This window comes from Vigna unguiculata, chromosome 2, assembly GCF_004118075.2.
Source record: "Vigna unguiculata cultivar IT97K-499-35 chromosome 2, ASM411807v1, whole genome shotgun sequence".
NCBI lineage: Eukaryota > Viridiplantae > Streptophyta > Magnoliopsida > Fabales > Fabaceae > Vigna > Vigna unguiculata.
This window is the reverse complement of record NC_040280.1, coordinates 31,554,829-31,573,416: the sequence shown is the minus strand read 5'-3', so window position 1 is coordinate 31,573,416 and position 18,588 is coordinate 31,554,829. Positions and strand designations below refer to the sequence as shown.

Below are 18,588 nucleotides of genomic sequence, written 5' to 3'. Positions count from 1 at the left end.
CGTGGCATTTTCAATGATTGAATTTTGTCTTAGGAGGGGTTGAATTCTGGGAGGATATTCTCGTTTTCGTCATCACTTATGAGAAATGCATGTGGGAATTCTATAGAACCTGATTGCATAGTTCCTATATCTGTATAATACACGAGGATGACACGTGAAACCTCCGCAAAGACATTATTTATTTCATCTTTAACCGTGACTTATGAGCCTTGCTCAAGTGCTGAATCAAAGTGCCAAAATCGGAACATATCTACCGAAACACTTGGCAAACACATCATTTTCTTTAGATTTACTAATATAAATACAGGTGTTATCGCACCTCTATATATATATATATATATATATATATTTTTAAATATATATGATATTATATTAGTAGATGATGATATTGTGATGTTATTAAATTAATATATAAAATAAAATTATATTTATTGAAAATAAAGTAAAATATATAAGAAAAGATGAGAGAATAATGATTGATAAAAAAGAAGCATTTTACAAAAAAAATTGTAAAAATAACGGTCAATTTTTAAAAATTTAATAAATAATTATATTTTAAAGGGTATAATTGAAATTTTGAAATGTGGACACAAAAAAGGAATCATCCTTATATATACTAGCAAAAACATAGGTGTTGTCGTGCATGTGTGTTCGCTTTTTTTATGTATCTATATGTATAATATCAAATAATCAATGACAATTATGATGGGTATACATAAATTATTAATACATTTGATCAAGATTTGGGGTTAATGAGCTATATCTGAATGTGATGGAGTTAATGGTAGTTGTCTATAAATATACAAACTATTTTAGTAGATGTCTATAAATATACATTCATTAAAAAACTGAAATATTACATACATGATGTAGAAAAAAATTGTAAATGAAAGTATCATAGATTTACATACTTAAACATTTCTTTAATTAGGAGGCCAAATAAAGATTGATGTCTAGGATGTGTTTCAGCTTCCCTGCATTTAACAATAAATAAATAGTATTGTTAATATATATATATATATATATATATATATATATATATATATATATATATATATATATATATATATATATATATATATATATATATATGCAAATAACAAATATTATGTAGCAATTTGAATTATGTATAAAATTGGAATAACGAAATATGGACACAAAAGAGAATATTTTCTTTATATATTGTTATAGATGAACAAAATTAATCTAACTAAACTTAACTATAATTAGTTGTATTATATTAAGGTAGAAAAAAAACTATTTTTAATAAAAAAAATATTATAGTAAAAAAAATTAAATTTAAACCGTTTATTTCTAAAAAACTGAACTTCTATTTATTAATTGTTCACTAACTGAATTATGTATTTTATTTTCTCATTTTTCTTCAATGGCAACTTATCCTAAACACCGCGCACTCTCCAGTTTTTAATTAAATCACCAACATTGAGACAATGATCGTGAACTTCTCATCCTCGTCACTACTATATAAGGCCATGTCGCCTTGCTCTCGTTGTCCCACCTTATCACCTTCACTATAATTCTAAAACCTCACATTCCACCCAACTGATATTTTGAACATTAACCCTAACTAACATTTTATCCTTCTCTTATATGTTTTTTGCATTCTTCTCTCACTTTTTCATACTTAATGTTTCACTGCTCCCATTTCACTTTTCTATTTCATCGTCTTATAATATTTTTCTTAAATATTTAGGCTTTTACCAATTTTAGAACTCTATGTTTTGCACTTTGACAAAATAGTTATTTGTGTAAAACGTGAATACAAACAAATTCAAGCTTGTCCTTTGATTTTTTTTTATTGAAAGTATACCTTTTTTGTTTATGTTATTGTTTATGCATTTGTTATATTTAATTTGGGAAAAAACATTATGTTTAAATTGTTTAAAAGGGACCTTAAGATTGTGGTGTTGGTGCTAAAAAAAACTTTTAGGTATGACATTTTGTGCGCACATTACAAAACGACTCTCCTTTTGTTTTATATTAATTAATTATGAAACTGTAAAATTTTTCTTTAAATTTTATCCTTTTTTTAAGGTGTTTTAAAATCGAGCACAACTAAAGAGTATTTCAGTTTGGTTTGATTTGGTTTGGTTCGGTCCGGTTCAATTAGGTTTGGTTTGGTTTGGTTCGGTCCGGTTCGGTCCAATATAGTCTGGTCCAGCTCGATTTAGTGCGGTCTGGTTTAGTGCGATTCGATTCGGTCTGGTCTGGTTCGGTTCGATTCGGTTCAGTCTGGTCTGGTTCGTTTCAGTTCAATGCGGTTTAGTGTGATTCAATTTGGTTCAGTGCGGTTTGGTTCGGTTCGGTTCAGTTTGGTTCAGTTCAGTTCGGTCTAGTCCGGTTAAATTCAATTCAATTTGATTCGGTTTGGTTCAGTTCAATAAAGGATATATAATGAATTTTTAAAATAGTTGTTAAATGTATAATTAGAAAAAAAAATGAACATAAGAGAGGTTTTTAGAGCAACTGTTGCAGACAAAAGAGATTTTTAGACTAACAGTTAAAAGTAAATTATTTATAAAATAATTAATTTTTAAAATAATAATTAAGGGTAATATTGGAATAACGAAATATGGACACAAAAGAAGATATTTTCTTCATATATTGTTATAGCTGAACAAAATTAATCTAACTAAACTTAACTATAATTAGTTGTATTATATTAAGGTAGAAAAAAACTATTTTTAATAAAAAAAATTATAGTAAAAATAATAATAAAATTTAAATCGTATTATTTTACCGTTTATTTTTAAAAAACTGAACTTCTAACTGCTCACTAATTGAATTATGCATTTTATCTTCTCATTTGTCTTCAATGACATCTTATCCTAAACACCGCACACGCTCAATATTTTAATTAAATCATCACCATTGAGACAATGATCGCGAGCTTCTCATCTCCGTCACTACTATAAAAGGCTATGTCGCCTTGCTCTTGTCGTCCCACCTTACCACCTTCACTACAATTCTAACACCTCACATTTCACCCAACTGATATGTCTTATTTTGAACCTTAATCCTAACTAACATTTTATCCTTCTTTTATATGTCTTTTGCATTCTTTTCATTTTTTTCATACTTAATGTTTCACTGCTCCCATTTTACTTTTCTTTTTCATCATCTTATAATATTTTTCTTAAATATTTAAACTTTTACTAATTTCAGAACTCTATGTTCTGCACTTTGACAAAATAGTTATTTGTGTGAAAGGTGAATACAAACAAATTCAAACTTGTCCTTTGAATTTTTTTATTAAAAGTATACATTTGTTTATGTTATTGTTTATACATTTGCTATATTTAATTTGGGAAAAAATATTATGTTTCAAATGTTTAAAAGAGACCTTACGATTGTAGTGTTAGTGCTGAAAAAACTTATGGGTATGTCATTTTTTGCCCACGTTACAAAGCAACTCTCTTTTTGCTCTATATTAATTAACTATGAAAGTGGAAATTTTTTCTTTAGATTTTATCATTTTTTGAAGGTGTTTTAAAATTCAGCATAACTAAAGAGTATTTCAGTTCAGTTTGGTTCGGTTCGGTTCAATTTGGTTTGGTTTATTTCAGTTGGTTTGGTCCAATTTGGTCTTGTCCGATTCGGTTTAGTGCGGTTTGATTCGATCCGGTTTGGTTCGGTTCGACCGGTTCGGTTTAGTGCGTTTCGGTTTGGTCCGATCCGATTCAGTTTGGTTCAGTTCGGTCTAGTTCGGTTTCGTTCAGTTCAATTCGATTCAGTTCGGTTCAGTTCAATAAAGGATATATAATGAATTCTTAAAATAGTTGTTAAATGTAAAATTAGAAAAATAAAATATGAACATAAGAAAGGTTTTTAAAATAATTGTTGCAGACAAAAGAGATTTTTAGACGTTAAAAGTAAACTATTTATAAAATAATTAGTTTTTAAAATAATAATTAAGAATAAAATTGGAATAACGAAATATGAACACAAAAGAGGATATTCTCTCTATATATTGTTATAGATGAACAAAATTAATCTAACTAAACTTAACTATAATTAGTTGTATTATATTAAGGTAGAAAAAAAAAACTATTTTTAATAAAAAATAAATATTATAGTAAAAAAAATTAACTTGTATTGTTTTGCGGGCTATTTTTAAAAAACTGAACTTCTATTTATTATTTACTCATTAATTGAATTATGTATTTTATTTTGTCATCTTTCTTCAATAGCCTCTTATCCTACACATTGTGCACACTCCATTTTTTAATCCAATCACCATCATTGAGACAATGATCCTGAGTTTCTCATCCCCGTCACTACTACATAAGGCCATTTCGCCTTGCTCTCGTCGTCCCACCTTATCACCTTCATTGCAATTCTAACACTTCACACCCCACTCAATTGATATGTCTTATTTCGAACCTTAACCCTAACTAACATTTTATTCTTCTGTTATATGTCTTTTGCATTTTTCTCATTTTTTTATACTTAATGTTTCACTCCTCCCTCTTTTTCATCGTCTTATAATATTTCTTTAAAAATATTTAGGCTTTTACCAATTTCGGAACTCTATGTTCTTCACTTTGACAAAATAGTTATTTATGTGAAAGGTGAATACAAACAAATTCAAATTTGTCCTTTGGACTTTTTATTGAAAGTATACTGTTTTTATATGTTATTGTTTATACACTTGCTATATTATATTTAATTTGAGAAAAAACATTATGTTTCAATTGTTTAAGAGGGACATTATTGTGGTGCTGAAAAAAACTTTTGAGTATGACATTTTTTGCGCAGATTACAAAACGATTATTCTTTTGCTCTATATTAATTAATTGTGAAAGTGTAAAATTTTCCTTTAAATTTTTTCCTCTTTTTTTGAAGGTGTTTTAAAATTCAGCACAACTAAATAGTATTTCAGTTCAGTTTGGTTCGGTCCGGTTCGGTTTAGTGCAGTCTGATTTAGTGTGGTTCGATTCGGTCCGGTTCGATTCAATGCGGTTCAGTTCGATTCAGTTTAGTGCGGTTCATTTCGGTTCAGTGTGGTTCGATTCGGTCCAGTCCGGTTCAGTTTGATTCGGTCTGGTTCTGTTTAGTTTAGTTCAATTCGGTTCCTTTCATTTCAATAAAGAATATATGATGAATTTTTAAAATAGTTGTTAAATATTAAATTAGAAAAATAAAATATAAACATAAGAGAGATTTTTAAAACAACGACAAAAAATATATTTAAACTAACGATTAAAAGTAAATTATTTATAAAATAATTAGTTTTTAAAATAATAAGTAAAGATAAAATTGAAATAACGAAATATATATACGATAGTGAATATTCTTTTTATATATCGTTGATATATATATATATATATATATATATATATATATATATATATATATATATATATATATATATATATATATTTTATAGATATTTGATATAAAATGATTTATACACAAATATAATGTTTTTTTTACCAAAAATAAATTCAAATAAAGAGTACAACAATTTTGTCGTTTTACATAGAAAGGTCTGGAGAAGAGGAAGAGCGACGAGTGGAAAGAGCGAGATGGCGTGGAAATGGATCGTGAGGAGGACCCGCGAATCCAAACCCTTCTTTCTTGCATTCGCCACCATATGCGGCGTCGTTCCGGGCGTCATAGGCTATGGCGTTATGCAACTCACTAACACGCGCAACGAGCAGCTCGAGACCCATCTTCGCAGAAGTGCTCGTCCCGAATCGTTGGTAACTCTCTCCTTCGCTCTTCCAATCCTTTTCTATGTATTTCTTTATGAATAAAGTTTAAACCCTTTTAGGATTAGGATTAGGGTTATGTTTGTTTATTCACTAGTTCAACTTAGTATATACTTTTGCGGCTGCTGCTGATAATTTATCCGCTATACTGCTGTAGCGGTTTTGAGATAAGCCACTTGTGTTGTGCTGATATCATACATGCCATTCGTAACTTTTTTCGTAGGGAAAGCTCCTTGATCTTACTATATGAGCCATAATTGTGGATCAGAGTTTAGAACTATATTATACGTGTGGAATAGAAGTAGTGGGGGAGTAAGAAGGGGAAATTAAAATCACCTGGGTGGGTTATGGCAGATGAACTGGCTGTTAATTAGTAGTAGGAGTGGAGAGAATGAAGAAGGGATGATATTGCCTTTGCCCAAGGGAGTGGAGTGAAGGGATTCAATAGGGAAATAGAGGAGAGGAGAAGCCACAAATAGTCATTTGAATTTTGGGAGAGTCCCCTGCTGTTTTACATTTTTCTTTTTTTCTTCTATTTCTTAGCTAATGGGGTTACTGTGAAGAGAAGCCTAGATACATTAGTGTGAATGATACATCACACAATAGGGATACAAGATACACAATTATAATTTATATCAGTGGATGACAGGGATCTGTTACAAAAACAATACTTGTGATGACAACAAAGGCCATTGTTATATATTTGAATTTGTTGTTTTCGTATTTGTTTCAAAATTATATTCCTTTCCCCGATACCTTTCAGAATGCCAAAGAAGCATCATTGGTCCTACTCAGCTAGCTATTTCCTACAATTCGCTATAGTTTAACGATACAGGGGAAACGTAGAGCCATGTGTAATTTTAGTCCTACTCAAAATGTTGGAGCCTCATCTCAAACATATCAGTCAATAAAATTGGACTATTCTCCTTGGATACATTTCTAAAACTCTGTCATATTTCTATCAGTATCAGATACAGCTACAACTCCAATACTTTAGCCATCCGGGCTTCATTATGGGCTAGTGCTGTCAGGTGGTGCTTGCCATCATTCTGCGATTTTTAATCTGCGCCTGTACCCTTCATGTGACCATTATGATAAATAATTGAGAAACTTCCTTGTGAACTGTTTGGCTCGAAAACAAGTCTTCAGATCCCATGGACCATGTCTGCCAAAGTCCGATATATACTTTATTGACTTCGTTTTGACTACTTTTCCTCTCCATAACAAATTAACTGTGTTATAGTCGTATATTTATGTATGTTTCTTAACAGAAGGGTTTGTTTCCTTCAACATTAAACATATATAGAGCCTGCAGGTGTGAGGCTGTGAAAAACTCTTCAGAACCATAGGGTGAATGGCCAATGTATCTTGGATCCCACATTTTCCATAATCTGTAATTCAACTTTCTATCCATTTAATTGTGGAGGTTTTTCTTAAAATGATACATTCTTATGTGTATTTTTTTCACACATTTTTTTCATTTTGATATTTTTTTCTTTATCATTTAAAACCTACATATGTAACCAGCAAGATCTATCTTGGATTGGAATAGAAGCTCCGTTTATCTTAGAAGTTAAATTACTTGTTGAGTTGAATTAAATAGTCAAGTTCGCACTTGTTTCATCGAGGTGATTTCCTTTCTTTGGTGAAAATCCTAACGATGTAGTTGTTTTAATTATGTATCAGATGATGGGGCAAGTGAATAAAGAGAGACTGGCAGAGTACCTCGGAGAACTAAAGCGGAAGGAGGATACTAATGACCGCTACATTGCTGCTCTAAGAGGAGAGACTTTAACCAGGAAACCTTATGTCAGAATACAACCAATTCCAGAGCAAACAGACAACAAGGTTGACAAGGAGCAGAAGAAATAAATAAGTTGCAGGTCTACACTATTGTGAATATAGATTTTTATAATTCACTACAAACTTGATACTGTTTTGTCTGCGTTTAATCGTGTTTTGTTACTGAATGTGTTTGCATAAGCACTGAACTCTTTTTTAAGTGGGTTTGGTTAGGCGGAAATTTATGTCCGCCATTCAGTCCTGACAAGAGTGACTAACCATACTTTATATTTTCAGATGATTTGATAATTACATTGGTTCACTATGTAAACTTTTTTTTTTTCTGATATCTAGTGATCTCCTATGATTTTCCATGGCACTAGACAACAACGAAGTTGGAAAACACATTAAAGTATCACATTCACTTGTAAATGAAACAAATGACAATTGGACCCAGAATACCAAAAATGTTAGGATGGTAGTGAAACATGTGGGAACAGAATCCGACAACACTTCAGGTGGTTTGTGCCCTGCAAACAGTAAGGGCAAATATTTCACGAAGTTCTACATTTGCTAAAAGTTATGAAACTGTATTGATACAAGAAAATCTGAATTTATACAAACTCTTTTTTTAAAATATATGATATAATATTTGGTGTAGTAGATAAGTACTATATATATATTGAAGCAGATGTCTTTGTCTTTCTCGCATTATCAGCAAGAAGAGAAAATGAATTGTTCGTCTTAAATTCTCTATTCGTTAGTCTATGGACCCATGTGCATTATAAACGTGGGGAACAATGATATTCAGACTTTTTTTTTTTTCTTACATATTAAATTGCTTATCATATTTATATATGTTTTCTTCTATCACTTCCTTCCCAGATGTCAAATATTGTAGACACCCGTTGTTGAATTAACCCTGAAATTCCGTATTGAATAATGATGATTATGAATAAGTTACATTGGGCTGTACAAAAAGAAGAGAAACATGGACAAAAAATCATGTTTATCTTACTATTCCACTAAACACGATGGAGTGGAAGAAAAAAATTAGCCGTTGAGATTATCATAATTTTAATTAATCTAAATATATTCCACAATAAAATGCCATTAATGATTTTGTATAACTTGAACAAATTTTACTATGCCATGTAAAAATTGTATGTGATCTTAAATAATCGAGTCCTTGACTCCTTAATAACTTTTTCCAGTGGAGGAACTTGTATGCCAAAAAGAAAATTATGCATATGATAAGAAAATATAAAAAAAAATAAAGATTTTTGAAGAAAATGAGATAATAAAGTATTTTTAATCAAACAATTAAATAGATTAATAGAATTAGCTATTGTGTTCATTGAGAAAAGCTTTAAAAATCTTAATTTGATATTTTATGTTTTAAGAAAATCCAATTCGTCTATTTTTTTTCATTAAAACTCTAACTAAGTCAACCAACACGCCAAAGCTACTAATCTATTTAACTTTTCTTTTTTTAAAATAAAAATAAATCTTATTAAAATGTCACATCAAAACATTATTCTATTCGTAGTTTTTTATTTCTCTTTTCATATATCATATATGACATGAAAACGAGAGAAATGGAGAATATAATGTTTTATTTCTTCTTTCTTAATCATTGAAAAGGTAAATGAAAGAAAAAAAATCCCATAAATATTTTCAACCTTTCCAAATTAAGAAAAAAAGTGGACCTACTTTTATCTTTACATACTTTATCCTTTTTAATGTAAAAATTTACATCACGTACAAATAATTAGAGAAGATCATCATATATTGACTCCTAAACTTTTTTAATTCATCTTACATTTATTTTTCTCATCTTTCAGTTATTTTTTTCTAAATACAAATCTCTTTCTTTCAATAACTAAATTAATCTAAAAGTAAATTATAGTGTTCGTTGGGGAGTTCTCAAAATATGATGATCCTTAACAATTTGGTTTCTTCCATCTTTTTTCAAATCCAAATTATCTCATTTTTTCTTCATTTTCCATGAACTAAACCCTTTTTAATTCAAGTGTAATGCATGTTATATATTCAAGTTATAGTGTCCCTCCAAACATCACCTCTTACCAATAAAATCATTAACCTTAGAACAGAACAGAACCACCATGGCTCCCTCACCCTCTTCCAAGAGGCACCCACTCTACCGCGGAATCCGTTCGCGGGGAAGAAAATGGGTCTCCGAAATCCGCGAACCGCGCAAGGCCTCCCGCATATGGCTCGGCACCTTCCCCACGCCGGAGATGGCCGCCGCCGCCTACGACGTCGCAGCATTGGCCTTGAAAGGCGACGGCGCCGTTCTCAACCTCCCTCACTCCGTTTCCAAGTATCAAATCCCTGCAACCAACTCTGCGGTGGATATACGTACTGCTGCCTCCGCTGCAGCCGCAATGGTGAAGGCTGAAACTGAAGCTTCCCACAACATTGCATCGCAAACTGAAGCTACCCACATTGATGCGTCACCATGGTGGTTTCAAAACGATTTCCTTGACGAGGAAGCCCTTTTCGGCATGCCAAGTCTTCTCGTTGACATGGCCGGGGGAATGCTTCTGTCGCCGCCCAGAATGACCTCGCCACCGTCCGATAACTCGCCGGAGAAACAAGGTGCAGAAACTTTGTGGAGTTATTTTTGACATACGAACTTCAGAAAACCTGTGTAATTTCACTATTGTTTTTAAGATTTTTTAACGCTCTTTTCTATCTCTTAGTAAATTTTAAAATTAGTTTATAGTGAAATTTTAGATTAATTTAATTATTTATCTTTGGAAATAATTAAATTTAGTCTTTTTAATCAAATTTGATTAAATTTATTTGACGTATATTTTATAATAGTATTTGACTTAATAAATAAAACAAAAATATATCAAATATTATAGACAATACAATTATGAAATGCATAAAAATATCAAATAAACCTAACAAAATTTGATCAAAATGACTAAATTCACACATTTGATTAAAATGACTAAATTCATGTATTTTGAAAGATAAAGTACTAAACTGATCTAAAGTTTTGAAATGGAATAATTCCAAAATTCACTGAAAGTTAATGGACAAAAATATATTTAACCATTTTTAATATTAATGTTGGTATATTTTTTAAATTTTAGTGGATATTTTTTATTGAATTTTCTTTATCTATGTTATTCAATTTGGAAAACTTAATTAAGAGAATAAGTATAAGAAGTATGACTTGAGAATTTTTTTTAAACTTTCTCACTTGTTTTTTACACATTCTTTTTGTAAAAATTGTTACCTTAATAGACAAACCTAAAAATAGTTTATGATAACAACATTAAAAGATTTACTATTTCTAAAGTGTTTTTTGCTGGTATGCTAATGATCAGTACATCTTTCTAATTTTATACTGCATCCTACTAGGGATGGCAATTAGGGTCTGGCCCGTAGGCCCGTAGAAAAAGCGGGGGACGGGCCAGGATATTGAGCCCACAGGCCCGCGCGGGCTCGGCCCGCATAGGCCTGCGGCCCACGCGGGCCGGCCCGCAAGCTCGCATAAAATTAAAAAAAAAAAAAACTTGCACTTGTGTATATTAATTACTTCTTTTATGGACTCTTGCATTAACATCTCAAATTCTTGTATAATTGGAAAAGACAAGTATTATGTAATTTTTAATGTGCTAAAATTTAAAGAATACATTGTGTATGTCATAGTATGAATATGATGAAAATGTTGAATTATCAATTTATCATCTAATTCTCCAAAGTCTTTACTTAATTTTGTGAACTTCTTAAAGTTTCCTAATTTTTAAACATTGAAAATTTTATCATAAAATAAATAAATAAATAAATAAAATTAAAAAAAAAAAGCGGACCGGCCCGCGAACCCACGGGCCAACGTATATGCGGGACGGACCAGAGTATGCGGCCCGCATAAAATGTGCGGGACGGGGCAGGCCAACCCGCGGTGTGCGGGCCTTTTGCGGGGCGGGCCTAAACGGGACGGGCCGGCCCGCATTGCCACCCCTACATCCTACGATCTCTTTCATTGCCTTTTTATTTAGAAGTTTAATTAAATAAATTAATTTAATATTTTATTCTAGTATTTAAAGTTGTTGAATGATTATAATAAAATTAAGGGTTTTAAAAATAGTTTTTTTCCATTGGTAAACGAAGATAGAACGAATCCAAGTCCATGCTACCTTGGTTACTCAACCAAAAAGAAATTGATTCAAAAGATTATTATTAGATTTCTACTTGTACTACAAATGATTTGAGAAATAATCTATTAACTTGCAAATAGACCATGCTATAAGTATTTAAAATAACATCTAAGGATATTGAATAAAAAATTCTTCTTTATGGTCCTAGAATTTTCTTCCTTTTTTTTTCTGTTTTGACCTTTTTTTCTTTTTGATAGTGAATGATTCAAATCAAATATATTTTTTATCTCTCAAGTGAGGTCACGCACGTGTAAGCCTTTCAAACAAAATTTAGAGTGGCAATTGACAACTTTGTAACACTGCTTCATAGAGTTTTGTTGCTAGGATGTTCGTATCAGAATTCTCTTTTTTTAAATTATTGATTACCAAAAGCATAAAACAAGAGAACTGAAAGAAGACAAACGTATCTGTCACAAGCGCAAATGCACCAGTGGACACCGACTTTGGAACATTGATAATCACCAGTTTAGGAAATGGCTTAGACTTTGGTGACTTTTAAAAGGAAGGGTTTCGGTACCATGGATTACGTTATGTGTAATAATTTTATATGGTGTCAAATTTCTTTAGTTGAAAGTCAAATTTCTTTATACTAAGGTATTAAAAAAATTACAAAAACAATGGTCAATAGATTAATGTAAGTAGAGTTAGTTAATTTTAAACTATATTTTAAAAAATTTTAAAGTACCAACATCAGTCTATTTAAAAAAAACAATAAAAAATTTAATAAAAAATATTAGACTCTTTTCCAACAAAATCGTCTACTCTCGTGATGTTTTTCTTGATTGAAGAGAGTCAAACGGTCAAATGAAGAAATCGTGTTGAGGACACACGTTTTTGGTTTAATTAATCGTAAGGTACCCAGTTTGGTACTAGAGTGTCAAATTGGTACCCGCTTTTAAAAAAGTGTCAATTGCATCCTAACTTTTGAAAATTGTTTCATTTAGGTCCCTTTCAGACAGAGTTGACTAACGCCGTTAGTCAACGTGCCACGTGTCAATTTGTGGTTTTTTTGATTTTTTTTTTTAAATTTTTTTTTTTTAAATTTTTAATTTTTTTTTTTAATTTTTTTTAAAAAAATTTAAAATGCCACGTGTCAAGTCTCTGTGTGTGACACGTGGCATTGTCAGTGCCACGTGGCATTGTAATGCCACGTGTCAGTGTCACTATTAGATGTCATTGTGTTGATTTCGATTTGGTCCCCATATATGTCTTCTTGTTTCAATTTAGTACCTAAGTATGTGTATCTGATTCAATTTTGTCCCAATTTTTTTTTAATAATTAAAATATTTTTGTAATCCATTTTTTATAAGATTAAAAATAATTAAGTATAAATATTTTTACAAAATTAAGTACTAATATTTATAATGTTTCTCTCAATTTCAGACCAAATTTATTATTTGTATGAATGTTATGCTATTTATAAGTACTAAAATGACTTTTACCACTAAATTTTAATATAAATATCAAATACTTAATTTTTTTTAAACTTTTATACTTAATTACTTTTAATTTTATTAAAAAATATTTTAATTATTAAAAATTATTAGGTCAAAATTGAATCAAATACACATAAGTAGGTACTAAATTGAAACAAAAAAACATAAATGGGCACTAAATCGAAATCATCACAATGGCATCTGATACTGACACGTGGCATTACAATGCCACGTGGCACTGACAATGCCACGTGTCACACACAGGGACTTGACACATGGCATTTTTAATTTTTTTTAAAAAAAATTTTAAAAAAATTAAAATTGTTTTTAAAAAAAATCAAAAAAACCACAGATTGACACGTGGCACGTTGACTAACGGCGTTAGTCAACTCTGTCTAAAAGGGACCTAATTGAAGCAATTTTCAAAAGTTGGGATGCAATTGACACTTTTTTAAAAGCGGGTACCAATTTGACACTCTAGTACCAAACTGGGTACCTTACGATTAATTAAACCCACGTTTTTAGACCTGAAATCGTGTGGGAAGAAAACGTTTTTGCTTTGTAATCGATTACAGTATGTTGTAATCAATTACTGATGTGTATTTTGTGATTCTGGGTTCGTGTAATCGATTACACCTATTTGATAATCAATTACAACAAATAAAAATTGAGACTTTTTTTATTGAAATAGTATAATTTTTTAACAAAATTATCGATATAGACATTTTTTAAAAAAATTACATAAATAGGTGATTCCGTGCTCATTGGACCATATATTTTCCTTCAATTTTTTTTTATAAACTTGTGTTGTAATTTTAAAGTATTTTTCTAAAATATTTTTCAGAAAAAAATATGTTTTCTTAAAATTTTATAGTGATTATATATTTCTTTTATATATTTTTTACTTTGAAATATTTGTTAATAAATTATAAATAATATTTTTGATTTCTTATATGAATATATTTTGAAAATTTTAGTTTAGTTTATTATTTAAAATTATTTATTTAAATAAATAAATATGTATATTTTTAATTTTAATGTAGTTATCAAATTATTAAGTAAATAGTATTATATGATTTTAATAATATATAAAATTATTCATCACTGATAACATTGTTTTTTACCTTTTATTGATGTTAAGTTTTGTGAATAAAATCAACTCTTCCCTAACTTTTATCTTGTTTAATCCTCTAGTTTATGTTGTTCTTGCATTGTTTCGTATTTTAGTTGTTTTATGTTTTTTTACTTCTAATCTCTATTATGAGTGTGTGAAATAAAACAATAGGAAACAATTCTGGTGGAGGAAAACAAGTTGAAACTCAAGGAAGCATGATTAAACATGAAAGATTGGCTTTTACACAAATACCCATATCGAGGGGCACCGAGATCAAGTCCAGCACTGCAAACATCGAGAAAGGACTCACCTACATGTATATACTGCCTTGGACCAACCTTGGAAGGCCAAAAAAATGACCATTGGGCGCCAGGGTCACTCGCTGGGCTAGCTGGCGGCTCGCTGGGCGAAAATGACAGACCAGAACTGCAGTATTCGAGTCGCTGGACGAAAATGTGGCTCGTCCAGCGAGGCACATGTCTGGGAATGTCGATTTTAGGCCTCGCTGGGCGAGAATGAAGCCGCTGGGCGAGATTATCGACCCCAATACGCGAATATGGTTATTTAATCATGTTTCTACGAGAGTATTAGGGATTCCTCATTTTTTCACGAAGAGAAACACCTTGGGTGCTTGGGAGAGGCTCTTGGAGGCTATTAGGAGTGTTGGGAAACTCTCCCTTCTCTTTCCTGGATTTCCTTCTTCATCCATGGAGGTTTCACCCCTTTTGGGTTGGAGAGGATGATGGGCTACGAAATTGAAGGCGGAGATGCGAATGGGAGACGCAATTGAACCATGGAGCAGTATTCAAGAACCTTGGGAGATGGATTGTTTCTACTTTATGGTTCTGATTTCTTCCCTATTCTTCAATTTTGTAAAACCCTAGGTTCTCCACCATGGAGAGCAATTTCTATTTGTTGAGATTAGATGTAAATCATTGAATTCTTGTGTAAAATTGTGTTGTTAATTTATATGTTTTTCCAATTCATGTTAGTATTTGATTTCCATGCTTAATGCTTGATGTGGATTTTTTCTATGCTTGATTTGTGATTCTTGAGGTGTTGGAAAACATCTTTAGAATCTAGATTTGAAATTAAATACCTAATGGATGCTTGTATCTAGGAATAGAACTTGGTTTATTAGTAATCATAGATTCTTGAAACTAATGCATGATTTCACTTGTTGAGGATTCAAGGAATTGAAACTTAATGAGTGATCATAGGCTCAAAGGCTCTAGGAATAGGATTTGAGTATTCTTGTGAATTGATTTTAACATGATTATGGAATTGGGATAATTTAGAATGCATGAGAATGAAATGGTTAAAGTCTAATATTGATAAATTGTAAATACACTATGTTAATTTCTTGTTGCACACCAACTGTATCATAAAATACAAAAAGAGTTTCCATTGTTTTTGTGTGAACTTTGTGTCTAATTGAGTTGTGAATTGCGAGAGTTGTCATGCGTTGCACAAGTCCATTGGGAGAGAACGATAAAATACTTATTACTTGCTATGTGCACCGATGCACTTGTCGTGTTAGTTTTTCACTAACAATCACATTATTAATAAATCTGAAATTAAAATTAAAATTATTGAAATTATATAATAATAATTTTTTTATTTAATTTTATTAATATATTAAAAATAAAAATACAATATTTTTTTGTTAAAAAAATAAATATAGTAAATATTTAAAATAAAATTATCTAAAAATTTCAAAATAAAAACTATTTTCACATAAAATTAAAAACAATAACAATTTTTTTTTAAAATACTATAAAAAATTAAAAAAAATATTTTTAATTTTTTAATTAAATTATTAACAAATATTTCAAAGCAAAAAATCTATTAAAAACAATAAAAATCTCTTATATTGGTGTGAAACACATTTAACTAACTCCACTCTGATAAAAGATCATGTTATCCCATGATGAGAGTATGACATAAATATTAAAAATAGCATATAAAAATCTTAGCAAGAGAGAGAGAATAAAAATTGTTTATATTAGTTAAAGAGAAAAATTACACTCATTTTTTAGGTCATTTTTCATCTTATATTAGAAGTCGTTCCTTGTAATCAATTACAGAAATCTAGAATCATAAAATATACATCAGTAATTGATTACAACACATTTTAACTAATATAAAAACTTATATTAGTTAAAGAGGAAAATTACACTCATTTTACACGTCATTTTTCATTTTATATTAGAAGTCGTTCCTTGTAATCAATCACCAAATAGGTGTAATCGATTACAGGAATCTAGAATCATAAAATATCCATGAGTAATCGATTACAACACATTGTAATCGATTACATGAACCCAGAATTACAAAATACACATCAGTAATCGATTACAACACACTGTAATCGATTACAAAGCAAAAACATTTTCTCCTCACACGATTTCAGGTCTAAAAACGTGTGCCCCCACATAATTTCTTCATTTGATTGTTTGACTCACTTCAATCAAGAAAATGTCATGGAGGTGGACGATTTCTTCATAAGAAAACATGTGAAAGCAGCACGATTTGCCTACTTTCATAATTTTTTTTTAATTTGTCCATTACCATAATTAGAGATGTATATTTGCATACGATGAAAAAAAAAACTAAATATTTAGATGAAACCTAATTTTTGTTCTACACTTACAAATGTTTGACTCTTAAAGTGAGAGACAAATAAAGCACGAGACCTTAACAATTATTTATGTTATCCTATATGTGTATAATAAAGTGGTAAGTTATTAACGGATTTTAGTGTTACTTCCGGTACTTCACTACTCCATCACAATTGATATGGCACCACAAAGTGTTCCATGTTAGGTCTCCGCACACACTTTTTAACTTTTGGAATTGGACAACATATATATTAACACAACTTTTAAGATCATAATCTTCGATGGACCCATTCCCATCACTATTATTATTGATTAAAGGTAAGTAATTAAGGGAAAGATAACGTACTTTTGTAAAATCTTATTGTATCGTTCTTGTGTTACTTTTCACAGTAACCAAAATAAAATATGTAGTTCAGCTTTTTTGTATCTCTTTTTACCCATTCTCTGTTTTTGACGAGTGTAATATGTAAGCATAATTAAGATGAAAATAGTTAAAAAAACATGGTAATAAAGTTAAGTATTTGTTTCAGCAAATTGGTTTAATATATATAGCAAAACTATGTGGCAAACAAAAACATGAAGAAATCTTAACCAAAGAAGAAAAAGTAGTTTTTGAAAGAATGGTGTACTTGTTAAAAGAGCGAGCAAGTTCATCCACAACCTTACGAAGAGTGTAAAATAAAAAGTGTTAATATTTAATGCGACGTTATAGCAAAAAGGTGATGAAGAAAATGAGGTGAGAATTAGATATGAAGTGAGTGGGTTAAGTGTATTTTGGTTATGGGTGATGAGTTAACAGTGATGAAATAATGGAGGGCCAGAGAATGAAAGATTGAGTCGGTGGGACGAAGTCAAAAAGAGTGTTGTTTAGTAATCGAAATGAGAAGGAAAGAATGAGCCACATAGAACAAATCGCCGACATCTACTTACATCAGCTATTTATTTTCACTTTACAAAAGCTGCGGAACGTGGCCATTTCAGTTCCTTCACTATGGGCCAACATAACCACTTTTGTAAACTACAAAATGTCCAAACTTTATCTCCAAACACGATCGAGCAACACCAATTAATATCTCGTAGCCGACCACCCTGATTTCATTTGTCTGCGTCTTTGCTATCTCAAAGTTTAGACAAAAATCTTTCTTCACCTACTTATCATTATTGCATAAGCATATATATATATATATATATATATATATATATATATATATATATATATATATATATATATATATATATATATATTTCGGTATATTAATAAGTCTCACATCACTTAGACGTCGAGGTCAAACACAGATTAAATATTCCTTTTTCTTTCTTTCCATCTTGCGAGACATCTTTTAAAGATAAAACCATGACGAATCTTCACGCTTCAAAATGAACAATACTCTGGAAATGCGATGGTCGTTCCTAATTTCACCATTTAAGTAAATAGCTCAAATAATAAACCTGAAAAATAACTTTAAAAAATTATAATTGATGTTAAATTAATAACTAAAATAGTTTCTATTATAAATATAAATTGATTTTTAAATTCGTCTTATTAATTTGTAAAGATCGAAAATCAAATTTTATCAAAGTCTGTGACAGAAATAAATTTTAATTTCGCCATCAAGATTTAAAAATTAAAAAAGATTTGATTTTTTTTAATAACTAAAGTTAAAGAGTATTTAAATTTCAAGGACCAAAAGTACATTAACC

General features: G+C 30.2%; 2 protein-coding genes across 2 annotated transcripts; both read left to right on the top strand.

Annotated features, from left to right (window-relative positions):
- Positions 1-5,485: 5,485 nt before the first annotated feature.
- LOC114172494 lies at positions 5,486-7,888 on the top strand. The gene is made up of 2 exons (XM_028056951.1): positions 5,486-5,726; positions 7,422-7,888. Exons 1-2 carry the CDS (start codon positions 5,550-5,552, stop codon positions 7,605-7,607), a joined length of 363 nt encoding a protein of 120 aa, XP_027912752.1. The 5' UTR covers positions 5,486-5,549; the 3' UTR covers positions 7,608-7,888.
- Positions 7,889-9,643: 1,755 nt separating this feature from the next.
- LOC114168039 (ethylene-responsive transcription factor ERF027-like) lies at positions 9,644-10,215 on the top strand. Its single transcript, XM_028052834.1, has one exon. It carries the CDS (start codon positions 9,644-9,646, stop codon positions 10,166-10,168), a length of 525 nt encoding a protein of 174 aa, XP_027908635.1. The 3' UTR covers positions 10,169-10,215.
- The last annotated feature ends 8,373 nt before the right edge of the window (positions 10,216-18,588 follow it).